General features: G+C 40.8%; 1 protein-coding gene across 1 annotated transcript; it reads right to left on the reverse strand.

Annotated features, from left to right (window-relative positions):
• Positions 1-8,509: 8,509 nt before the first annotated feature.
• On the reverse strand, positions 8,510-14,926 carry SNRPE (small nuclear ribonucleoprotein polypeptide E). The gene is made up of 4 exons (XM_054690389.1): positions 14,782-14,926; positions 14,292-14,318; positions 12,908-12,970; positions 8,510-12,132 (listed from the first exon to the last, which is right to left on the reverse strand). Exons 1-4 carry the CDS (start codon positions 14,833-14,835, stop codon positions 12,022-12,024), a joined length of 255 nt encoding a protein of 84 aa, XP_054546364.1. The 5' UTR covers positions 14,836-14,926; the 3' UTR covers positions 8,510-12,021.
• Between the last annotated feature and the right edge of the window lie 6,579 nt (positions 14,927-21,505).

Here is a 21,505-nt window from a genome sequence, read left to right on the forward strand (position 1 = left end):
CAGGAGAGGTCTGCTGCACAACATGGGTTAGCTCTCTGGCTGGGGATAGAACTCATGCCACAGTGGCTGGCGATAGCTTGATAGTGCTGTGACTTAACCCCTGTGCCACCAGGGAGGCCCAATAAGTATAGTTTTAGCTTTACAAGATGAAAAGAGTTATATAGAGATAGATGGTGATAACGTTTGCACATTACGAATGCATTCACTTAACGCATTACTTAATGCTCCCCTCAGCAATGTATTTCAGTCCGTCTGCTTGTTTTGCTCCCCACTCTGTCATGAATCCTCTCACCCTCCACACATCGCGGCCTGTATCCCAGTTCTTATATGCATAAATAAATAAATAAATCTTAAAAAAAAAAAAAAAAAAAAAAAAGGTAGGGGAGCCTCAAGTATTAATCTCTGGAAAAAGGATTAGAGATCCACAACCACATTCTTGAAATTTTCCTTGCAAAAATCCTGTCTCTAACAAGTCCGTACAATCAACTTGATGTACCTTTTTTGAAGACAAAGGATAAGGTAACTCCCCTGAGCCTGAGTATAACTATGTTCCAATTTTCCTTACCTTTCTTATATACTTTCATAACAAAGGGTAAGAAATGTTAAAATACTGAGTACATTCTGGGACACTCTTGGAAACATACCATATGAGGCATGAAGATGTTCACTGTGGCATAATTTATAATAGCAAAAAAGCTGAAACTATGGACATGTCTTATAAATTATGATTTGCCAACTCAATGGAATATCATGTGCAACGCCTAAAGGACAGCAGAAAAAACTATTAGAACAAATTTAATTAAAGGTGAGATTTTTTTAAATCCCTGAAAGTCATAATAAATTGTCTTAACAATGAACTCTGGAATACTCTATAGAGTTGAAATAAGGTAAAAAGATTATAGTAGAGTACTTTTTCTTCCCTTTAGCTGTCTGGAAGAAGTTAACAATAAAAGGAAATGCCCTTATTGATCGTCACCTACAGCTTTTCCTGCAGCTAATTCCATGACACTGAACCCTAGACACTTTTAAAGCCTCCTATACAGAAATGAAATAATTCCTCAAATTTGTTCTAAGAGGTGGTGGGAAGATTATGTATGAAAAAAGCCTAAGTAGTAGCCATGAAAAGATCCATTTGGCATAAAAAACAAAAACAAAACAAACAAAACACAAAATTCACACTTCTTTGAAAAGAACAACCTGAAAAAATTTTTTCAATCCAAAAGTCTATGTTAAATGTTAAAAAGTTCGTAAGACAAAGAAGATGGGACTTTCCAACTGGGTATTCAGCTACACAATTAGAATCTTAATAAACTATTTAAATTTGTTTTATGGGATTTATATCTAAAAATATAAGAAAAAGAGCAAAATCAGGTCAAAGAATTAAGAGGTAAAATCTTCTTTTACCATACATGAAACAGTGAAATAGTACTGAAGATAACTATAATAAATTGGATATATATTGTAATCCCAAGGAAATAATGCTTTTTTCGTTTTTGTTTTTTTTTTTGTTGTTGTTTTTTTTAAAATTTATTTTATTTATACAAGAGCTGGGGTACAGGCCAGAGTCGTGGGAGGGTGAGAGGATTCACCGGAGACAGAGTGGCGAACAGAACAGGCAGACGGACCACAAGCACTGCTGAGAGGAGCAGTGGGCGAGGCAGAAGAGGTCTGCTGCGCCATGTGGGATTCTCCCTGGCCGGCTGGGAATTGAACAAATGCTGCAGAGGCTACGGACAGCTTCACAAGTGCTACGCTCAACCCGAGGCGCCACTGGGGACGCCCCCAAGGAAACAATGTGGAAAAAAAATTTTTTTGATGAGGGAGAGCTAATAAACCAATAGGAGAAATAAAATGGGATCATAAAAATAATCCAAAAGATAGAAAAATGAAAAAAAAAAAGAGGAAATGGGACAAACAAAATATAAAATGAGGTCAAGAACTATGAAATATAAGAAATTTTCTTTCTTGCAAGCTAACGAGTTGGACTGCCAGTTTCATGGCTGTTGGAAGAAAACATGAAAATCTGGATCAGGGAATGCAGTTTATCGCTCACTTCAATGGCAGCATCCAGAGTATCAGCATCTTTGCACCAGATCCCTAATATCAATTCCCTGAGTAAAGAAACGAGGCCCACAGTATACAGCCACATGCAATGGGCTGTATTATAGCAGAAAAACCCTGAATTTGAGTAACTACAGCTTAAAGAAAGATATATGTTTTCCAACGATGGTTGCTAAGTAAACATCCCGATAGTCCTAAACAAAGTGCAGTTAGTACTTTGCAAGACTGACAGAAATATAAGAGATTCATGAACTGTATCCTGGCAGATTATGGTTTTATACCAATCATATCAATAATTAAAGGTAAATGACTTAAATACCCCACCACCACTAAAAAGGGGCAGAGATTGTCAGACTAGACCCAAATCTACTATTAACCCACTTTGTTCAGCAATTGAGAGAATGAGTAAACCAGGTATTAATGACATAGGAGACCTAAACAAAACTATTAACCAGTTTGACCTACCTGACATTTATAGAATATTTTCCCCAATGACAGAATACATTCTTTTAAAATGCATATAGAATATAGAATATTCTATATACTACGGTATAGTACCAACAAGCTTAAAAAATTAAAAATAACTGAAACTGTATCTAGTATATTATCTGAGTTCATTGAATTCAGCTATATAAAAATGGATTAATATACCATGACCAAGTGTTTATCTCAGAAATGCAAGATTAGCTCAACACTGAAAATCAGTGATTTACTTCATCAGACAAAAATAGGAAAACTCTAGGATCATCTCAAGATTCAGGAAAAGACTAGGAAAACTCAATATACTTCCATTTCAAAAAGTCTAAGCAAGTAAAGGGTATTTAATCTGATAAAGGGATATATGCAAATGAAAATGAAATACTGTTACATATCAGAATTAATTTGGTATTACACAATACCAAATCTAACAATATCAACGTGAATTCTAACAATACCAAATGCAGAGCAACTGGAACTCTCATTCACTGCTAACAGAACTATAAAATCAATTTCCAAATAGTCTGATAGACTCTTCTAAGGTTAAAAATACACTTGTCATTTGACCTAAGTAATCCCACTCATAGATATTTATCCAGAAAGTTAAAACATGTCTGCAACTAAGGTTTGCACATGAATTTTACAGAAGTTTATGCATAATTGCCAAAACCTGGAAACTCAAGTGTCTATTAACTAGTTAATGTATAAACAAATTTTTTACATCCGTACAATGGAGTATTGCTCAGCAATAAAAGGGAACAAACTACTGATACACAAATTATGAATCTCAAGAGTATTACATGAAGGAAGCCAGACACAAGAGGCTACATAGATTTCAGTTGCATGACATTCTGAAGAGACAAAACTCTTAAGTTCAGAAAACAGACTTGAGGTTGTAAGGCAAAGGAGTGGATAAGGTAAATTTACTACAAAACGGCCTGAGGCACAATTTTGAATTTTAGACTATGGTAACACTACACATCTATATATTTGCCAACTATCAAAATATACAAATACAAATTCTATCTCAATAAACTTGATTTTAAAAAAATTCCAAAAATTATGTTTTGTTCTGTATGGGATGAATTTATATTTTCCCTACATACATTCCTAGCAAATGATCTATAATTACAAAAATACTTGCGTATACCTGACATTGCTAAGGTGCTTTCTTATGTATTATCTCATGAAATTAATCCAACAACCCTATGAAACTAAGATTCACATATTTGGGTTAACTTCAAAGTTGGGATTTAGGGTCTCCCTGGTGGTGCAAGGGGTTAGGATGCAACCTATGAAGCTATCCACAGCCACTGCAGCACGAGTTTGATCCCCGGCCAGGGAGCTACCCACATGGCGCAGCAGACCTCTCCTGCCTCATGCGCTGCTCCCCTCAGCAGTGTATTTCAGTCAATCTGCCTATTCTGTTCCCCACTCTGTCTCTGGTGAATCCTCTCACCCTCCCACACATCTGGCCTGTACCTCAGTTCTTGAATAAATAAAAAATAAATCTTAAAAAATAAACAAAAAACTAAGTTGGGATTAAATCCAGGTACACTGGACTTCAGGGTAATCTTTCCCTCAACATCTCACCACTTCGCCATATCTTTGATGGACTAGATTATATATGATTTACTCTATCTAGCACATATCAACATCCAATAAAAATTGACATTGGTGAAAAATAATACCCTACCAAACTTATTATTTTAAGGAATAGAATCTTAAAGTGACTGTTTTCCTGGATAAAATACTCTTACCCTATTCCTCTTCTACTGTCCAATCCTCTGTCTTGTAACGCGGCAGTACATCAGGAAGAGCATTCATTTGTTTATTCTCCCGTTTCCCACTGCAATTTCCCAGCCCAGCAAAACATCTCTAATTCAGAAGGCTCTGGGGACGAGGTTAATCTGCTAATACTCCAGAGACAGCAGTTTCTATGGACATGGAATGATGGATGATGGTCATCTTTCTCAGGAATTATTTTCTTAACAAGGGAAGGAAACAAAATTTACTGCTTTATTGAATAAAATCAGTCACAACTACTTATTTCTATTCTACCATATTGTCCAAAGTTATCACTTCAGTTGCCAACTTTCTCAACTATGACATTTAACAATTTTTCTAAGCAAATGATCCACTGTCAGAACAGTGTTGTGACACTGTTCTCAGTTATAATGCTTTTGTTGTGACAAAACCCAACCCGGAAATTTATTCTCTCACATAACAAGTTTGGTGGCAGGGAAGTTCCTGAGCTGATTAATTCAGTAGCTCAAAAGTCATTGAACACCAAGTTTTTTCCGTTTTTCCACTCTGGTATCCTTAGGATGTTGGCAGTGATTATTTCATACCAGCTTCAAGTAAGTAAATCTCATTAAAACAACTGTCTGATGATTGGCTGGTGTGAGGAAAACAATTTCCCCCCATGCACTTTCGAAGGCAGTTTAGAGGAGTCTACAGAATTTTTTTCCCTACCCCACCCTATCTACAGAATTTTTAAAACTATGCATATCCTTTATTTTTTTTTTTTATGCATATCCTTTAATCTAGCAATTCCACTTCTAAGAATTCACCTCAGAAAAACATGTAAGTGGGCAAAAGTAGGTATAAAAGATGTTCATTACAAAACTTTTTTTTAACAGCAAAACAGCTGGTAATAAAATATCCATCAACAGAGGAATGTTTTGGTTTTTTTTTTTTAAGATTTATTTATTTATTTATACAAGCACTGGACACAGTCAGAAGCGTGGGAGGGTGAGAGAATTCTCCAGAGCCAGAGCAGGGAACAGAACAGGAAGACCGATGAAATACACTGCTGAGGGGAGCAGCAGGAGCGGCAGGAGAGGCCTGCGCGCCATGTGGGACCCTCGCCGGTGGCCGGGGATCGAACCAGCAGCCCAGCACTCAACCACTGCGCCACCAGAGGAGACCCGGAATGTTTTCTTAAATTGAGAGATTAATACAATGAAGTACATAATAGCTACTTAACACGTAAATATGTCAAAGTTTTGCTGATATGAGCAAGTTGAAGAGCATGCAGAAATACAGGGGCCTCCTTGGTGGCGCAGGGGTTGAAGTTTCAGTGCTATCAAGTTATCTAGGCAGCCATTGCAGCATGAGTTCAATACTTGGCCAGGGAGCTGACCCACATGGCGCAGCAGACCTCTCCTGTCTTGCCCGCTGCTTCCCTCAGCAGTGTATTTCAGTCCAGCTCTGTCTCTGGTGAACCCTCTGCCCCCAGCCCTTGTACCTCTGGCCTAGACCTCAGTTCTTATATGCATAAATAAATAAAATAAATCTTGAAAAAAAAATAAGTAAAAATACTTTCAACACCAAAAGCATAGGCAACAAAGAGGTAAAGAGATAAATTGGATTATATCAAAATTTAAACTTAAAACTTCAGTGCATCAAAAATCAAAATCTATAATAGAGTGAAAAGGCAACCCACCAAATGGGAGAAAATATCTACAAATCAAATTCTAATAAGAGGTTAAAATCTAGAGTATGTAAAGAACTACAACTCAACAATCAAACTGCTTAACAACTGACACCCATCAGGATGGGTGCTGGCAAAAAAACCAGAAAATAAGTCTTGAGGATGTGGAGAAGTTGGAATTCAAAATGGTGTAGCTGCTGTCAAGTTTCAAAGAAATTTCTGGATGTGTAGTCAAAAGAATTGAAAGCAGAATCTTGAAGATTCTAGAGCATCACTATTCACAACAGCCAAAAGGCTGGAGCAACCCAAGTATCCATCAATAGCTGAATGTATACAGAAAATGTGGTCTATACATACAATGGAGTATTCAGTCATTAAAAAGGACATTTACACATTCTATAGTGGTTTGAATCATCAGGACATATATGCTAAATGAAGGTAGCCAGTTGCAAAGATATTTATGAGGATTTGTTTATATGCATATCTAGAGTCATGAAATTCACAGAAACATAAAGTAGGATGGTAGCTGCCAGAGGGTGGATGGAGGAAAAGAGAAAATTATTTAATAGGTAGTGATTTTATCATAAATTTTCAAAATTACTTTTAAAAAAAGAAAAAGGGCCTCCCAGGTGGCACAGCGGTTGAGCACTGGGTTGCGAAGCTGCCCGCAGCCTCTGTAGCGCTGGTTCGATCCCCAGCTGCTCCCCGGCCACTGGAGGAGGGTCCCACCATGGCGCGCAGACCTCTCCTGCCACCCAGACCTCTCCTGCCGCCCACTGCTCCCCTCAGCAGCGTACTTTGGTCCTTCTGCCTGCTCTGCTCCCCGCTCTGGCTCTGGTGAATTCTCTCACCCTCCTGCGCTTCTGACTGTACCCAGTGCTTGTATAAATAAATAAATAAACAAATAAATAAATCTTAAAAAAGAAAAAAAGAAAAAAAATCCAAATGAGAAAACAAGCCCAACTATACATGTTTGTCAAAAGCTTAAAAGGATAAGCACCTAACTATTATTATGGTTATTTGTGAAGAGTATTGGTGGGGGAAGGGAGGATTTTTGTGCTTTCCAGCTTTATAACTTTGCATGTTACATGACTTTTGTTTTCTGCTTTCTATCTTTGTTAACTGTTTGTATGTTGATTATCAACGTACTAAGCTAATATCTTTCAATGAAAACTTTTAAAGTCCTGTTGGATATAATTTTTAAACTCTAGCTACTAATCAAGTTCTCATGACGCCTTAATAAAAGCTTTACCAACATCTCATAAGCACACCATTCGCTCTAGAAGTCATTAAGGGAAAGCTCTATTATCCTGTTAACATAAGATGCTGCCAGCTGAGCATCCCCAGGAGCTGCCCATGGCAATTCCTGACCAATACGCCTTAAGTCAAATTAGATAGAGATCTGGAAACTGTGACAGATAGGACAAGAGCTGGAGTCTGCAAACACAAAACCCTAGGGTTTTCCAATCATTCTTTTCCTTCTTTCTCCTTACTACTAGTAGAATATCAGGCCCACATCACACTTTTCTTTAAGAGCCTGATTCTCCTCCAACCCCACTCTCCCTTCAAGAGAGTTAGTGGGTGGTTAGCAAGACCCCCCCCCTCAGAAACCAACAACCATTCCAGAAAAATAATTGCTCACATTCCAAGGGCTGCCAACAAGAGCAGCTTCCCAGCAGCATGTTTTAATAACCTTAATGAAGCAGAGAGCAACGCCTCCTGTAATACAAATTCTAGTTGGAAGAATTGACAGATTGTGGAAAAATAAAACTCAAAAAGCAAACACCACAGGCTCCAGGAGCACAGGAAAGCAAATGGACATTTCTAAATACAGCTTGATTGTAAGAGTTCACTCTACCTTATTTCTCACTATCATCATTTGCTGCCGGAAATAGAAACTCTCACGTGTTGATCCATTCAGAGTAAGCCACAGCAGGCACAGCTTTGCTTACACAGTGCAGCCAGGTAAGAAAAGCAGCAGAGGGAAGTGGAAAAGCAGCCAGCAGGTTTTCTTAGGGATTATACTGCTCCAGCTTTTATCCTTCTTCCCAGCTATTTTGGTGCCAAGAAAGCTGCAGGGAGGTCTTTGCTCTGCTCTGAAAAAGCTGAAATCTTTTCAGCAGAAAGGCTCAAGCAGCCTATAGGCTGCAACTCCCTCTGCTGCCCGGTATTTTCTTTACACGCCACAGCAGGCTCAGTGAATTTAACTCAATGTTAAAGGAGTTCAAGTGGCCCTTTATTGCAAAATGTGACCATGAAGGGAAAAGTTCAAGTAACAGAGGAACAGCAGGAACCCACATTTGAAGCTGAACTGGTTTCTACACTCACCTACAAACCTCCTCTGGCTCACGAAGGGTTTCTTTTACTCAGCTTGACCAGAAGTTCTATTTCTACTTCACAGGCACTTGAAAAGCAGGAAGTGGACTTTCGGTCCTTCCTCAGCCATCCTCAGTAATGCTACCTATCAGAGGAACTGAAGGCAACCTTACTCACCTTTTTTTTTTTTTTTTAAAGATTTATTTATTTATACAAGCACTGGGTACAGTCAGAAGCACGGGAGGGTGAGAGAATTCACCACAGCCAGAGCGAGGAACAGAACAGGCAGACTGACAAAATACACTGCTAAGGAGAGCAGCAGGCATGGCAGGTGAGGTCTGTCCTGCCATGTGGGACCCTGGCCGGTGGCCGGGGATTGAATGGTGCTGCAGAGGCTGCAGGCAGCTTCGCACCTCAGCGCTCAACCACTGCGCCACCAGGGGAGGTCCAAACCTTATTCATCTTTTAGGATCCAGTTTAAACAACAACTTAGCATGCCATTTGTCAGTTTCACCAAATGTATTCAACTGTGCACTTAACAGCAGATGCCTAATTGTCATTTAACAGAATTATAATTCAATCTAACCTAAAAACTGGGTGAGGGGAGATTTGTCCAATGAAAAAATACGAGATTACTGGGAGGGTACCCTACATTTAGAGACAGGTAGTAGCTCTCCTGCGCGCCCGTGACTATGCAGGTGTTTTTTCACAAAGCTTTTCCCTTTGCAAAGCAGCAGCAGCTCTCCTGTGACTATGCAGGTGCCTCTTTTTCTTTCTCCTTTTCCTAATAAACCTGTCCTTTTAAAATGTAAAAAACAAAATACAAAAAACAAGAAAGAAAGAAAAAAATGAGATAGGCAGTTCTCCAAGTAATATACTTATTCTCCCTAACAACTTACCAGTTCTGGGTAAGGGCATTTTCAGGTTACCAATCTCAGTCTTCCATTAACTCTCAGCTGAGCTTGTTTTTAAGGTACTTTCAAGGGACTTCATTCTTTGCCTGTATGCAATTACTTCTCTCACATTCTGATCCTGGTGGTAAAAGAGTCTCAAAGTCCTCAAGCACTGACTCTATGAGAGTGCTAAGCAAATACTGCAGTTATTATAATGGTTAGAGGGCCTCTCTGGTGGTGCAAAGTGTTAAGACACAACCTATGAAGCTATCCGCAGTCATTGTAGCACAGAGTTCAATCCCTGGCCAGGGAGCTACCCACATGGTGAGGCAGACCTCTCCTGTCTCGCCCACTGTTCCCCTCAGCAGTGTATTTCAGTCAATCTGCCTTTTCTGTCCCCCACTCAGCAGTGTATTTCAGTCAATCTGCCTGTTCTGTTCCCCACTCTGTCTCTGGTGAATCCTCTCACCACCCCCACCTCTGGCCTGTACCCCAGTTCATGTATGCATAAATAAACAAATCTCTAAAAATAAATAAACAAATAAAATGGTTAGAAACGCTAGTCTTCCAGCATCAGAACTGAAGACAAAGACTTGTATTAGTGCAACAACCTTTGTTTATTTTTGTGAACCTGCCCATTTTCAGCCACTTTCCTATCAGGTAGAATTCTTACTTTCTGCCTTAAGAATCTATATGTCAACCTCCTAGAAAGCAACTGCCAACAACTCCCAACCTTCAGAAACCATAAACACTAACAGCTAGCAGTGCTGTTGTACACGTTTCTACCACTGGATAGAAAGAAACAATGTCAATTTTTAAATAAAAACAATTCCACAGAATTTATTGCCATCTGGTAATAACATAAGGGTTATCCAAACAATAGGAACAAATGCTTCAGAACTATCGTCCCAATAAAGAACAGGTAAAAAAAGCTAACTGAATTATCTTCTCAACCATCCCTCACTTGATTGATCTTTTCTAGTTGGAGACACTTTGGAGCAGGGTAATGTTATCACCTTTCAGCATGATCCGACCTGCAATACAAAATAATAAAAAAAAGAACTATTAATAGCCACCCAGACAATCGTGCAACCACTTTTTAGCCTCAGTATTTTGGATTGCTCTCAAGCAACATTTTGACAATGACTTCTCTCATGAAATCTGTGAATATTTTCACGTATCCACGTTCTGAAAGGTGTGCATATCAGAGCACTCGTACAATTTCAACCACGACCTAATGAAGGCAGATTATTTTATCAACAGTACAATATCCAGACACTAAGTCAACTGAACAGTCTACCCCCCAAATTTCCCCATGCTCTGAGCTTCTGTAAAACTGAAAATGAGTTAGTCTTATGCCAAATTTAGTGACTGCAGCATGTAAACCCAACTCTTAGAACTCTTATTAAAAACTTTGCCCTGATATAACAAACCTATGTTTCATCCAGAAATAAACAAAGCTGTTTGTTTTATCCAACATTTCCTAAACTTATGTGAAAAGAGGACACTTTTTTCCTGAGAAGTATCCATAATCTTTAGGACACCTGTAGTCAGTAAACACTCTGAGAGATGCTAATCAACCTCAAATGTGGTTAAATTCACCAGTCTCCTACAAGAGCAAGTTAAGCCTATTCTACAGGTGGGCATTTCCATGGAAACTCAACATTTTGCAAGTAACTTACAAACACGTCGTAAGGCTAGCTTGTCCTTGTGGCAAGGTATGTTTAAATTTGAAATATTCCAATTTCCATCTAAAATGGCCTAAGCAGGAAAAAGCATAGTAAAATATTCTCTCACTTCTCAAAAATCTACTCTTACTTATCTACCAGACTCCTGCATCCTCAGAGTCAGGAAAAAAGAGATACCTGAAACCCACTGTAATAAAATGGCTAGCGAGCCATGAACCAGGGTATTCAGTGTGGACGCTCAGCAAACTTCAAGTTAATTGGACAGTAACAGAAATAAATTTGTCTAGATAGGCTTTATATTTCTAAAGACTCTTTATCAACTGGGTTAAAAAATTATATCCACAGTTCAAATACTTTTGAGTTTCAACTAAATGCCAGGCAGTGCCTTACTGAGTTGAGCACTGAGCATATTAGAGAGCAAGAGACATGACTCGTGCATTTATGAAGAATCTGGTCTAGCGGACAGAGTTTTGCTACAGAGCACACCCTGTCCTCCCCCTCCCCACTCCAAGTAAAACCAAAACAACTCAGGGGGGGACTAACATTTGATCTGAGTCCTAAAGACACTTCAGGACTTATGGCAGGGCAATTCAAAGGGCTCAAAGAAAACAAATATGGCAAAAGTTCAGAAAATGGGGGTCTCCCTGGTGGCATGTGTTAAAGACAGAGCTATCACACTATTGCCAGCCACTGCAGCACGAGTTCAATCCCCGGCCGGCCATGGAGCTGACCCATATGGTGCAGCAGATCTCTCCTGTCTTGCCCTCTCAGCCCCCACACCTCTGGCCTATACCTCAGTTCTTGTATGCATAAATAAATAAATCTTAAAAAAAAAAAAAAGTTCAGAAAATGAGGCAGTGTGTTACAAAACAAGCAAAGGGAGATAAGAACGTATCATGAAGGAGCTGTGAATGCATTAAATATTTTCTTATCCTACAAGTAAAAGGACACCACTAATAAATCTTTAGTGATCTTGGTGTGAGCTGTCTGAATGGAGAGACAGTAGTAGAAATGGAGCGGACAAGGAGTAAGTGGTAGAGAATGATTTCAAAAGTATACTACTTTCCCGAATACTAACTACTCAAATGCAAACTAGGTTTAATCATGGACTGAGTCACAAGTCATTCAATTCTGCCAGTGAATAAAAATGTCACAATTCATTAAGGCCGTTGATATTCTTACCCAGTTGTTTTCGTGACTTTGTTTTAGAATGAATCTCTTCTGCATCATCTAATACGAGGTTCATATACTCATCAAAACCCTAGAAAAACAAACCAACTGACCGTCATCTTTAAATAAGATCACATTCAAACCATTTTAAATGAATATGCCTATTTGGATATTGAAATGATAACTAACTTCACTCATCTTTCAGTTGCAACACAGCCTCCTTGGTCTCTTTTTAAATAACAAAGAAAGTCTAATGCACTCCAAATTCCTTCCGGAAGATTTTGGACATAAAAGATTTCAACAGCTATGCCAAAGAGTCACTCTCTATCTTTTAATAACCTGCTCAAAATAAAATGTGTGCATGTATGAATTAATTGCTACTACTCCCACACTTTCCGTGTTCCCCCACAAAACACTAACACTGCTAACTGCCACCATTTTAACCACTAAATAGGAAAGGGGGTGATTATTAATGGAAACTGAGTTCACATGATGCTTTCAGCCATATTTTATCTTCCTTTAAAACACTATTTAGGGTACTCAATGTGCCAAAGGTTAAGTAAATTTAACCTCACCTTGCTGTATTCAGGACTAATCTTCCATTAATCCTCACCCCATCCCACTTTATTTCTTTTGTCTCCTATTTCAAATAACACTGTTGTTTAAATAATTTTTGAAAGTTAATTTTCCCTCTATTTTGTATTGCTCAGTTTCTATTAAGGAGGACAATCAGATAAGGACAGTGGGCCTTGCAAAAGTCTTCCTGGGTTGGGTTTTAACTTTTTGTACATTGCTCTGGCTGGTCACTTTCTATGAAATAGTTGTCAGTGAACAAACTGCTGAGATAAAATATCGTGGGTACTCACAATGATACAGCCCTCTATCCGCATATTCACTTGCTCATAAAGCCACACCTGAATCCGAGATCGCTGAAATAAGCATAAAAATAGAAAAATTAATAAGTTAACAAAATATGGTTAAACAGTAGGGAAGTACAGTACTTAAAAAACTTTAGTATGTTAAAGTTAGGAGTTTTAACCATCTGACTCATATCCAAGAATTAGTAACCAAGATTAGTTACCTGTCAAACATTTTAATTTACTAAATTCTACACTAAGACTTTCCAAGTGAGTAATTTTCCTGCAATCTTGGATCTCAATCATCGTTCTTACTGCTTTTACTCTCAACACTTTCAGGGTCAAAAATGGTGATAGTATAGCACAAAATATTAATTACCGATGATCAAGAACTTTTTCCTTGTCTGTGAGGGAAATCCAGCTACAACAGAGTTCTTAGTTTTTCATGCCTCACACCTAACAACCCAAAGAGCAACCCTCCATTTTGATGATTAAAGATTACAAATGGCTTCAAGTTATTCTGTTATCTAATTCTGTTGTCACAAACCAGGAATTGTCTTTTCAGAGATCACTTAAACATACTGCCCTGGCAACTCAAAAATCTGAGTTGCTATAAACACCCTCAAGTAGGGCCTCCCTGGTGGCACAGCAGTTGACCGCTGGGTTGCGAAGCTGCCAGCAGCCTCTGCAGCACCGGTTCGGTCCCGGGCCACCGGGTGAGGGTCCCACATGGCTCTCAGACCTTTCCTGCCGCCCGCTGCTCCCCTCAGCAGTGTATTTCGTTAATCTGTCTGTTCTGCTCCCCGCTCTGACTCTGGTGAATTCTCTCACTCTCCCGCGCTTCTGACTGTACCCAGTGTTTATATAAGTAATTAAATCTTTACCCCCCCCCCCAAAAAAAAAACACCCTCAAGTAAAGCCGACTGCCACTAAATTCTCTGATATAATCCCTCCCCTCTTTCTCTTTTAGTGTCTTCTCAATTTTTAAGTTTCCCTGCAGGTACTAAACACACCACCGTATACCAAGTTTTAAGCTGATTTGCTTTTCCTCCCATACTTGTGGGGCAAAGAGGTAAAGTTTCCAACATCGTGTTCATAAAGACAGTGCCCAACTAGCACTGTCATGTCTGCCAATAATGATTTTAATTAATTTTGGACAGGAAAATAGTAACGGTACAATTCTTTGCAAGCTTGGAATTGGCATCGCTAGACACCATTTTATCAAATGAGAGCCCACCCTCTACCTCTTCCCCTGGAATGCTCCTCCAATCTCGCGTTTCATGTATTTTGAACTCTAGGACAGTGATCAGACAGGATAAAACAATAGCTCAGTAAATTTACCATTTGCTTAAGAAGCAATTACAAAGCAACAAACCACAAACAACTTACGTACATTTTGCAAGTATCTGAAGATGAGGTTCTGCATCGGTGGTTAAGGAAAAAATACACACACAGCATGCTCTGCTCCCTGAAACTGGTCAAACCCCACCCCTTCTCACCGTGTTTCCTCAAACAAGATCTTGTGTCTACATAATGAAAAGTGTCCAACTAGGAGCTATGGGGTCCAACAAGGCTTTGAAGGAACATTCCCCCACCCCCAAGCCCCAGTCTTGAGACCGAGAACTCTCTTCACTCAGTACCTAATTAAAAGTGTCTTCCCTCGCACACCCCCACCACCCTGCATTGCCCACCGCAGGGTCCGCCCGAGCCCACCTCCCACCCATCCCCGGCTCTTCAACTACCCGCGCTTTCTCCCCGGCTCGGTCGCCCCGGTGGCTCATGGGATGTGGCCCGCATTCCGCTCCCCCGGGCCTGTTCCCTGCTCCCTCCTTCCCGCGTTTCCGTCCCGAACCTCCTAGTCCTAGACATCCCGCGTAGGATACGATGGGCTGCACCATCACCTTCTGCACTTTCTGACCCTGGCCGCGGTACGCCATGGTGGAAGCTCACAAAGACCACACTAAGTCGCACGCTAGCTCAGGGGCAACTTCCGGAATAATGAGCCGGAAGCGGAAGTACTTGCTAGCGCGATGACCTGGGTGGCTCCTGGGAAATGCCTCTCTAGCCACGATACTCTGTGCTCTGTAGCTTCCGGGGGCGGCAAACCGAGGAGACTTGTGTTGGGACGTGGGTCGGTCCTACGGCGCCGCCTGGAGGACAGGGGTGGAAGAAAGCTCTGAGGGTCTTTGGTGCCGTGAACGCGGGGTGGGTGGTGGCGTCTTCGTCAGGTTGTGTACCTCTGCCTGAGATGGTTGGGTTAGTCCCTTTTCTAAGGCCTGGTTTCCTAGAATTTGGGTTGGATGGCAACATTGTCCCAGAGAGGGCGGGACAGCGAGAAACCCCATTTCAGGGCTTCTACGACGGGCACCCTCAGCCACGGGCAGTCTCAGTTCAAAAGCTGGGCCCTGGGCCGCCTATGAAGCTATCTGCAGCCTCTGCAGCACGAGCTCGATCCCCAACGAGGGAGCTACCCACATGGCGCAGCAAGACCTCTCCTGTCTCGCCTGCTGCTCCCCTCAGCAGTGTACTTCAGTCAGTCTGCCTGTTCTGTTCCCCACTCTGTCTTTGGGGGATCCTCTCACCACACGCGCCCCTGGCTTGTGCCCCTGTTCTTGTATGCATAAATAAATAAATCTTAAAAAAAAAAAGAAAAAGCTGGGCCCTGTTTCTGCATCGACAGCTTTGCAGGGAGCAACAGAGCACGGCTAATTAGCGCTGAGAGCCAGTTGCAGGGCTCAGGGGTTGCTGTTCATGAAGTGGTAGTGTACGTGCACTTGAAGCCCTCAGTGTTCAAATTTAGCGTGTCCTGGGTAACAGCCGCTGGGATGGGAGGAGCTGGAGTTTGTTAGGTTATGTCATGGGCTTGTGATCTGGCAGAAGTTTCATTCCATTGGAATGTCTGTTTTATAGGTGAGAAAACTGAAACTCAGAGTTGAAGGGGTTAAGGGGACTTGGGGCAAGTGGCAGAATCATAACTTGCTGACCTGGGCTCTTATGTTTAATGAAGATATTAATGCTGATCTCATAGAGGTGTAGAGATCAAAGGATATGAAAGTGATTTTTAAACTATAAAGAGCTACAAAACACATGGTATAATTATTTTTGTGAAAAAAAAAAAATTTCCCCACCCTAAACCCAGTAGGTCTTATTGTGCACAGAGTAAACTGAAGATAGATTTGGTGAATTCAAAGATAGCATGCATAGAACATAATGGAATGTCTGTCCCATCTCAGATGCACACATATTCAGCTACTGATTTTTGCATTCTCCTGTTTCTGAAGTAATGATTTTTAAAATTTTGGGGGAATCCCTGTTGCCAATCATTTGACTGCTAATACAAGTCATCAGGAGTGATTTTAATAATATTGCTTTTTTACATATAAATCATAGATACATCTAGAATTTATCCTAGTATATCTTAGAACTGATACAGCTTGATAATTTCTAGATGGCTACACTGTTTTCATTACTACAAAAAAAATTCATAGTTCCCAATTCAATCCGAAATGCCACATTTAAAATATGCCAAGTGTATGTGAATGTATATAGTTTCTATTTTGCACAATTGATTTTTGTGTCTTTTTATGGCCATGTATCACCATTATAAATATTGTATTATGTTTTCTTATTTGATAGGACTAGATGAGGACAAAATTTTCCTATCCATGTTTATTTTTCTTACAAACTTTAAAATTAGCTTATCTAATTGTTTTAAAATCATTTTTGATAGTTTTTTTTCTTTTTTTCTTTTTTAAAGGTTTATTTATTTATGCATACAAGAGCTGGGGTACAGGCCAGAGATACAGGAGATGAGAGGATTCACCAGAGACAGAGTGGGGAACAGAACAGGCAGACTGACTGAAATACACTGCTGAGGGGAGCAGCGGGCGAGACAGAAGAGGTCTGCTGCGCCATGTGGGTTGCTCTCTGGCCTGCCTGGGATCAAACTCTGCTGCAGAGGCTGCTGATTGCTTCATAGTGCTGTGCTTAACCCTTTGCACCACCAGGGAGGCCCGGTAGTTTTTTTTTTTTTTTTACTGTGATTACATCTAACTGTAAAACAACTTAGAATTAATTTGTTCAGATCTAAGTACATGATGTCTTTATTCAAATATTCAAGTACTTGAGAAGTTTTTAGTAATCTTTAGCGTTTACTTCTTTCTAATTTACCTAGTTTCATCAAAAATATTTCATCTTTCTTTTTTTTTTTAAAGATTTATTTATGCATACAAGAGCTGGGGTACAGGCCAGAGATGCAGGGGTGAGAGGATTCACCAGAGACGGATTGGGGAGCAGAACAGGCAGATTGACTGGAATACACTGCTGAGGGGAGCAGTGGGCGAGTCAGGAGAGGTCTGCTGCACCATGTGGGTTGCTCCCTGGCGGGCCGGGGGATAGAACTCGTGCTGTAGAGGCTTACAGATTGCTTCATAGTGCTGTGCTTAACCCCTTGCGCCACCAGGGAGGCCCTTTCATCTTTCTTTTTCTTGCAATTTGTCTTCTCCTCGACAGGATGCTCTAGCATCCTGATAAATTCAAATGCATAAATAAATTCTGCATGATTGGGCCTCCTTGGTAGTGCAAGGGGTTAAGCACAGCACTGTAAAGCAATCTGCAGCCTCGGCAGCACTGAGTTCTATCACCAGCCAGACAGCAACCCACATGGCAAAACAGACCTCTCATGTCTCACCCGCTGCTCCCCTCAGCAGTGTATTTCAGTCAGTCTGCCTGTTCTGCTCCCCACTGTCTCTGGTGAATCCTCTCACCCCTGCACCTCTGGGTGCATAAATAAATCTTCAAAAAAAAAAAAAATCTGCATGACTAAAGAGCCACCATAGTAAGCAAAGTCTAAAGACCCAGGAGAAATATAGCTGCACCACATCAGACAAGTTGCTAACTTTACAAATATACTTTTGATATGTGAAGAACTCAGGAAAAAGCTCTTCTGGTTAGTAATTGCTATGTAAGGAATATTTCAAAACTTAGTAGTTAAAACAACAGCCATTTTGTGTTAATTTATGACTTTGTAGGTCAAGAATTTGGACGGGGCTCAACTGAGCAAGTCTCCAAAGCCTCGGTCTCCAAAGCCTCGGTGTGTGCATTTGGCAGACTGGCTGCAGCTGGCAGCTGCCCTACAGACATAGCCCCAGGGCCTGCCCACACAAGTCGTCTATGGCAGAGCAGTGTGCTTTCTTACATGGGGACCTAGGGCTCTAAAATCAAGGCCAAAGTCACCAGTACCTTGAAAAGCCAGGTTTGGAACTAATGTAATGTTCACACCAGACCAGACTCAAGTACCAGAAGGCCCGCCTCTTAATGGGAGATGTGTTGAAGACTATGCAGCCAGCCATTTTTATTCTGACACAAGACCCAAAATAAAAATTGGCAATGGGTGTGAGCAATCAGTTTATAGCAAAGAAATATAGTCAGTCTTCAAACATATGAAAAGATTACCTAACTTAACTCGTTAAACTTGGAAACTAAATGACACTGAGAAATCATTTCCCCTGTTAGATTGACATCACCAATTAAATGAATTCATTAAATAGTGGAAAAATGCCTTTTTTATTGCAATTAATCTGGAATGTATAAAAAGTTGAGATTTTGGGGGCCTCCCTGGTGGCGCCACTGCAGCACGAGTTCAATCCCTGGCTGGCCAAGGAGGTGACCCACATGGTGCAGCAGACCTCTCCTGTCTTGCCCGCTGCTCCCCTCAGCAGTGTATTTCAGTCAATCCACCTGTTCTGCTCCCCACTCTGTCTCTGGTGAATCCTCTCACCCCCACACCTCTGGCCTGCACCCCAGTTCTTGTATGCAGAAATAAATCTTTTAAAAAAATTTGAGATTTTCATGGCACTCCCCACAATAGGCTTGAGAACTGTGCATCCAGAGACCCACTTTGAGAAGTTACTTCCACGACTCCCAAATATTAAAGGACAGCTTTCCTCTCAGCTTGCTGTTTCTTCGATCTCAACTAGAAGCTTCATAATTCAGTAAATGGTTGTGGTCAATTAGAAGAGTGCCAAAGAATGGGGCTGGGAAGGGACAGGGGCCATGTAGAGAAATTAGCAGTCCCTGAGAATGGGTCAAGAATGTTTTTTCACATTCAGCAAAGACTATTGGCTGAAGTGTGCCCCCCAGAACTCATGTTGAGGTTCTAAGCCCCTAGTACCTCATAATGTGACCTGTGTTTGGAGTTAGGGTATTAAAAAGTATTTAACATTAGGTGAAGTCATTTGGGTGGGCCCTAATCCAGGCTGGCAGTTGCCCATGTAGAGGCTAACACAGCTGTGCATGCAGAGGAAAGACCCCATGAAGACAGAGCAAGACGGACATCTGCAAAGAAAGGAACCAAACTTGCCAACAGCTTGATCCTGGACTTCCAGCTTCTAAAACTGTGAGAAAAACTTGTGTAGTAGAATAAGACCCCCCATCTGTGGTATTTGTTGTGGCAATCATAGCAGACTCACACACCTTCTGAGTGCCAGGTCTGGGCTAGGTATTGAGACTATGTGTTGAATAGGTTAGTAAATCTAAAGAAGTTTATAGGGCCTCCCCGGTGGTGCAGTGGGCTGAACGTAGTGCTATGAAGCTGTCCGCAGCCTCTGCAGCGTGGTTTGATTCCCGTGCAGCCAGGGAGATACCCACATGGCACAGCAGACCTCTCCTGTATTGCCTGCTGCTTCCCTCAGCAGTGTTTTTGTACCGTCTGCCTATTCTGCTCCCTGCTCTGTCTCTGGTGAATTCTCTCACCCTTCTGCCTCTGGCCTGTACCCCAGTTCTTGTGTAAGTAAATCTTATATTAAAAAAAAAGTTTATAGCTGCTGAGGATGGACAGATAAAGGATTTGGAACAATGGGTAAGTGAAGAGCATACGCCTCGTGGAGAGGCACTACACCCGGCTGGGGAGAGGTAGCCTGGAGTGTGGCATATAAAATGTGTAGACATTGGCCAAGAGAAAAGACTTTTGCATAGAAGACAGACAGCATCGACAAAGAGAGAGGGCTTGAGAGAATGTAGGAAGTTATCTTTGTTGCAGTGTGGAACATGAAGACGGAGTGGCAGGAAAGGAGGCTGGCAGAACAGAGTCTGAGGGAAATGAACTTAATTTTGGAGGGAGGGGAAGGTATTGGAAGATTTTACGTGGCAGTGACTCAGGTTTGTATTTTAAATAGATCTTCCTTTTTTTTTTCTAAAGGATCAGCTTCTATCTTAGCCAAGAAACTGACAGCAAGCTGAGAGCAAGGAGACAAGGCAGACTGAGTGTACTAATGGGGTGAGATGATCAGATGTCACGAAAACAAACCTTCTATACCCAGCACGGCTGTTTGCCGTTCAAATCATCTCTTTTACTAAGCAACACAAAACTCCGGCTCTCACACCTCAAGAAAACCTTCCCTGACCAGTTTGCTTTCTCACTCATTCCTCTGGTCATTCTCTTAGTACTTGCACCTTCTTCACTCCTGTTGCTTTTCCCTGAGAAGTATTTCTTAAGTATAGTTGATCCATGGATTTCAACTGTATGAGTTCACTTATACAGGGAAAATTTTTTCTACATTTGCTCTCCTTAGTGAATTCTGCATTCATGGATTCAACCGAACTTGGTTGTTGGTTGGTTGAATCTGGGAATGCTGAGCCCATAGATATGGAGGGCAGAGTAAGGGCTAGGTAGAACACATTGGGATTTTAGTATCTGCAGGAATTCTGAAATTTGTTGGATACCGAGACAACTAAAGATTTGTGGGAGTCAAAAGCTACATGTGTGGGGTCAAGCATTCCTAACCCCTGTGCTGTTCAAGGGTTAATTGTATTTCAAGGTTCTGCCTCTGTTGCTGGTAGTGTTTTGGAATTCGGGTTCTAATTTGAGCCTCGTCAGAGGATGAGGTTCAAAGTATTTTGTGGCCATTATGCCACTGTATCTTTCATTTTTCCTCACAGCAACCTTTCTAACTCGGCTATTCCCCTTGAACTCCTAACCAAATAAGCACTTTCCTAACCACACACACTTCTCTGGTAAGTGTTCTCCTTCCAGTTGAAAATCTCCCCCTCCTGTTTCTTTTGAGAATACTTGATCCATTCGGATCCCTATCTCATTCACTTGCTTTTTCAAACAGGAGTCTTTAGAATCAAAATCTTGGCTGTTTATCCTTATTAACAATTCTAAAAGTTGTTTTACTCCTGAGGACAAGTCAGTTATTGAGTATAAAACCAAGAAACCCAAGGACAGACAGGTTTAATTCGCAGCTTTTTGCTTATCACTAGACTCAAGATTCTTTATCACCTTAGCAGTTAAGTGCAAAATCTAGGCATTTTACTAACTTGCAAATTCCTACCCCTAAATTAACTTTCTAAAATTGCAGTTTCTTATTTAGGTCATTATTATTTGCCCATTTTGTACAATGTTAAGAAAATGGTCAAGATTAAGCATTTGTCCTCATGTCCTTAACATCAATTGGCAAAATCAAATAAATGGAAACAATTTGGGTAATTCAAATAATAAAAAATGTAGTTAGATGCATGGGTTGTGGGAACTATATAGGCAGCTTCCTAAGATCAGATTTAAAAGATAAAGAGCTCTTAGAAGGCTCAATGAATCAAAGCCATTGC

The sequence above is a fragment of the Talpa occidentalis genome, unplaced genomic scaffold (genome assembly GCF_014898055.3).
Source record: "Talpa occidentalis isolate TD23 unplaced genomic scaffold, MPIMG_talOcc4v2.1 talOcc4.8, whole genome shotgun sequence".
Lineage (NCBI taxonomy): Eukaryota > Metazoa > Chordata > Mammalia > Eulipotyphla > Talpidae > Talpa > Talpa occidentalis.